The following is a 4,550-nucleotide window of genomic DNA, read 5'->3' as shown; positions in this document are numbered from 1 at the left end:
TAAGGAATCCATGACGGCCAACCCTAAAACGAAACCCTACATCTCGTTTTCTATATAAAAATGACTCTCCTCTTTGAAGGGGGATACTTTTTAGCTCTCGTTTTTCTTCATAGAAACTCAAAATTCTCTAGCAATTTGGCGTACGTTTTCCGTGCCTAGATTCGTAAGTGTCCTCGTGGGATTATCCTAGGCTGAATATCTTGTAACCCGGGGATAAGGTATAATTATCAGTTCGGAAAGTGTTTACACGATTCAAAGGGTATTCAGATCTCCACTATAAACCCTACTAAATATCTAACACAAATTTGGAGGTTTCTTGACGGGGCTCTCTCATCCTGTCACTGCCACCACCAATTTCCGTAGATGTTGCAAGTTTGCAATACCACCGATTTTGCATAAATTTTGTAGGTTTATTGGCGGAGGAGGCGGTTTCTGGCGAGGTTGTCTATCAAAGGTTTCCGACGATAAAACATGAGGGTGAGAGTTAGAAGGGAAGGGAGGGGTGGGGTATGACCCTTTTAATTAATGTTATTATAAAAGACAAAGTAATATGGACAAAATTATAACAAAAAGAAAATATGAATTATAGGACTCAAAGAAAAAACTTTAAGGATGTTAGTACGATCCCTAATAACAATAATCAGAAATATATATATATATATATATATATATATATATATATATATATATATATATATATATATATATATATATATATATATATATATGTGTGTTTATCGTAATTTAATCCCAATGCTTAATAAACAAATAATAATAAGTCACATATATCAATCAATTCATATGTTTTCATCTACCTTAACATTTCCTAATCAGCTAGTCTTGTTGCATCGTCTCGCATTTCACCATTAAACAAGTTATTAGCAATATTACTTATTTGTATGTTTCTTGTAAACGCCAGAGAGAACAAACAACGATAACAGAACCAAAACGAGAATTTACCATACATGCTATCAAATCTCCACATAGCAATATTGATCTCAATCAACGAGCCACCCCCAGAGCTCCTTCTTCTCCACTGGAAACCACTGGTTCTGGATCTTCTTCAGTCTCTGGATCCTTGAATACCTTAGCAATCTTCTCAGTAGGCACCAATGGCAGATAAGAAGAAACCTTGTATCCTTCCTCGTTTGTTTGTTTCACAGTCTGGTTGTACTTCTCAGAAACGTAACCTGCTGTAGGGATAAGCGCCTTTGCCACACTACGAAAGAGTGGAACCTTGCTAAGAGATTGCCAAGCTGAAGCAGCTTGTTGCTCTGCAACTGGCTCGTATTTCGTTAAAAGTTCTTTCGCAGTTGGCTCTATCGTAGTGTATGCAGTTTTCATGAGTCCAGATGCGGTTTCCACCACGCCTACATTCTTGACGTCAGAAGCCACACTTGTAGACTTGGCTTTGCTAACAGACTCTTCAACCTGCAATCATTTCACCATATGTAAACAAGTCTTCTGAATTATATAAATAACAGTACTTTCGAGAAAAGTAGGAAGACAAGCTGACCTGATGATCAGCAAACTTGAGGACCTCAACAGGGACCTCATGGAACTTATCATAAGCAGGGCCAACAACAGTCTTGAGAGTACTTTCTATAGTTTCCACTCCAGGTTTGAGGGACCCACTGTTCTCTTTAGCATAATCATAGGCCTTTGATACATAAGGAACTGCAGTCTGTGCTACTTTTTGCACTACATCCAGGTACTTCAAGCTCTGTTGTTCGCGCTCATCCTTTTGTAACAAAAAGAGGAAAAAATACAAGTCATTTCCTAACTGATACTGTCATAACTGGTTTTATCAAGAAACATGTTTTTATCACTCGATACACATATTTACAAAATAACATGAACCACAAAGTAACGAACCTGCGGTTGATTAGAAGTCGGAAGATCGTTTTCGGCCATGATCAAGTCGTATGGTTCACTAAGAGATGAAATTGTATACTGAAAAGCGATATTTGCGTAAATTTTAAGGTATGCATATTGATCAGTCGATGAATAATTATTTATAGCTTTATGCAAGAGACAGAGTCGGTTCCAATGGGCAGGGCACAGTTTCCACGAGAATCGAAAGTTTCATGCAACATCATGACGTGTAGGCAAGTGTGGGTCCAGTGGTGTCGACTGTTATTTGAATTTAATGGGGCATGTTACACTTGGTCCCCAATATTTACCTATTTTGTCGAAAGTGACCCTTATACTTCTTAAATGGTCCTTTTACACTACAAGAATAAATACCTATAGGGATGAGATCTATAGGGACGACATTTGTTGTCGCTATAGGCTGCCTATAGGGAATACCTATCGTCATCATAGAGTTGACCAATTTTTATTGACTCTTGAAGCTATAGGGACGACTTGTTGTCTCAACATGTTAAGCGGGAAAAGAAATGAGTTTGGCGTGTTCTTAAAACACCCGTAGACAGGGCCGGTCCTCAGGAAGTAAGTATCCTCAAAGGCTCATGATGAACAAGAAAAAAAGGGCCCTTGTCGTTATTATAAGTTGTTACTTTTAAATAAAAATATATAATAAAAAAATTGGACCATATGCGGCTGCCTACTTTGCCCCCCCCCCCCCCCCCCCCCCTCAACGGCTCCCATGCCCGTAGAGACGACCTATCGCTCTAATAAATAACACAAATTGTTAAGACGAAAAACGAGATGACGAATGCGGAATCTGAAGAACAATCATGAATCAATCACCATAACGTTGCAAGTAATCTGTCAAAGGTTATGTATATTACTGATTTTGAATTTGGACGTACAAAGAAACCTTTACAGGAAAAAGCTTACATCACAAGCTAAGCTAATGACTATATATAGGGAAAATAAAACATTTACCAAAAATACAAAACCCTAAAAAGTCTTCCATAATTAACAGAAATGTCAAATCAGTTTCAATATCTCAAATACTCAACAATCTCCTCTTAGATGTTGAAACTGATGAAGATCACGATTTCCAATCTTCAATCACCATAACGTTGCAAGTAATCTGTCAAAGGTTATGTATATTATTGATTTTGAATTTGGACATACAAAGAAACCTTTACGGGAAAAAGCTTACATCACAACGGAAATAAAGCGTTTTGGGGTAAATATAGGGACGACTTGTCGTCCCCATACCTTTGTATGCCCATATATATATATATATATATATATATATATATATATATATATATATATATATATATATATATATATATATATATATATATATATAATCTATTTAGTTGGAAAAAAAACTACGTCGTCTGTTTGTGGTTATAGGGACGATAGCTCATCCCCATAGGGTTATGATCTGAGAATCCCTTTCCCCTTGGTCGTCTCCGGTCTCGGATCTTCTCTGTTGCTCAGGATCCGTCTTCCCTCCCCCCCCCCCTCAACATCGGTGTTTAACCTAACCCTTAACACCAGTTCATTAACGCCTCCATCTCTATTTGTCGTTCGTTCAAGGCTTTTAGAACTCAAGCAAATCTCCATTTTTCTATACAGGTTCGTTGAAGCTCATGCACATCTCCATATTTCTATGTTTTTTTGTTCCTTCTTCTCCATCCATAACTCGTGATTTTCTATGATTTCATAGTTGCTCTCTCATGACAAGATTTTCTCACATCGATTAGCAGATCTCCACCACCATTTCTCATTCCCTAGTTTATCTTCTGTGATTAAAAGGTATTTTGTTTTCAACATTGATAATCTACTACCCTTGCTACGCTAATAATCTGCTTTCAGTTGAAACTCATGTACTTGTTGATAGTATTCACAGATTTACATAATTAAATTCCAACTAAAGATAGAAATGTATGTGTTTGACAACTTCCTTATCTATCTCTATCTTTTGATTTGTTCTCTCATTGGTAAAATTTCAGGAATATGGAATTGTTTTAGTCTTGGAATTGTTACTAAATTGATATTGAACCGAAGTCCAAATCCTAGTAATTAATTAACCATCGATCATCTGGTAATTGTTCATTCTTCAGTTCAGATCTCTTGTTTAACTCTTTTGTAAGTACTCTATCTGTAAAAAGCAAGTTCTTCATCTAATCCTGTACTTCAATTGTTGAAATCCTTTGTTTTTCTCAAATCTAGTTGAGAATTTCATATGTTTGCTTAAGAAAATCCATTATTTCCATCCAATTTTTGGGTTTTAAGCTTCCTTATTACAATTTTGTACTGCTACTGCCGGATTTTGTGCATTACCCTTCTTTTCTTCACTATAAAGAAGGTCGTGGATGGTGCAACATGCAGGCACAACAAGATTGGGTAAGCAAAAAGTTCTATGAAATCTTAAAAGTTCTATGTTGATTTGTGTAAAGTATCGATATGGTATATAAAGTGGATTGCCTATATTTCTTATATTGCTATTTAAAGTAAATTGAATATATTGAAAGTATATTGCTATTATAAGTATATTGAAATTTTAGACTTATTGTTCTTATCAGTTATAGCTGGACAGGTTGGTTGTCTTCCTTATAGTTGTTTAGTTAAAAAAAAATAATGTATGTTTATTTTTTTGTTTGTTGTAGGTTAATGTGAGAATC

At 35.9% G+C, this 4,550-nt stretch overlaps 1 protein-coding gene across 1 annotated transcript; it reads right to left on the bottom strand.

Annotated features, from left to right (window-relative positions):
- Window positions 1-757: 757 nt before the first annotated feature.
- LOC145141362 (stress-related protein-like) lies at window positions 758-1,978 on the bottom strand. Its single transcript, XM_079074645.1, has 3 exons — window positions 1,876-1,978; window positions 1,517-1,741; window positions 758-1,431 (listed from the first exon to the last, which is right to left on the bottom strand). The coding sequence occupies exons 1-3, from the start codon at window positions 1,912-1,914 to the stop codon at window positions 1,003-1,005; spliced, it is 693 nt and encodes a 230-aa protein (XP_078930771.1). The 5' UTR covers window positions 1,915-1,978; the 3' UTR covers window positions 758-1,002.
- Window positions 1,979-4,550: the final 2,572 nt, after the last annotated feature.

The sequence above is a fragment of the Lactuca virosa genome, chromosome 9 (genome assembly GCF_052849685.1).
Source record: "Lactuca virosa cultivar CGN04683 chromosome 9, Lactuca_virosa_CGN04683_v6, whole genome shotgun sequence".
In the NCBI taxonomy this organism is placed as follows: domain Eukaryota; kingdom Viridiplantae; phylum Streptophyta; class Magnoliopsida; order Asterales; family Asteraceae; genus Lactuca; species Lactuca virosa.
The sequence above is the reverse complement of the archived record's forward strand: the minus strand, read 5'-3'. Positions and strand labels throughout refer to the sequence as shown.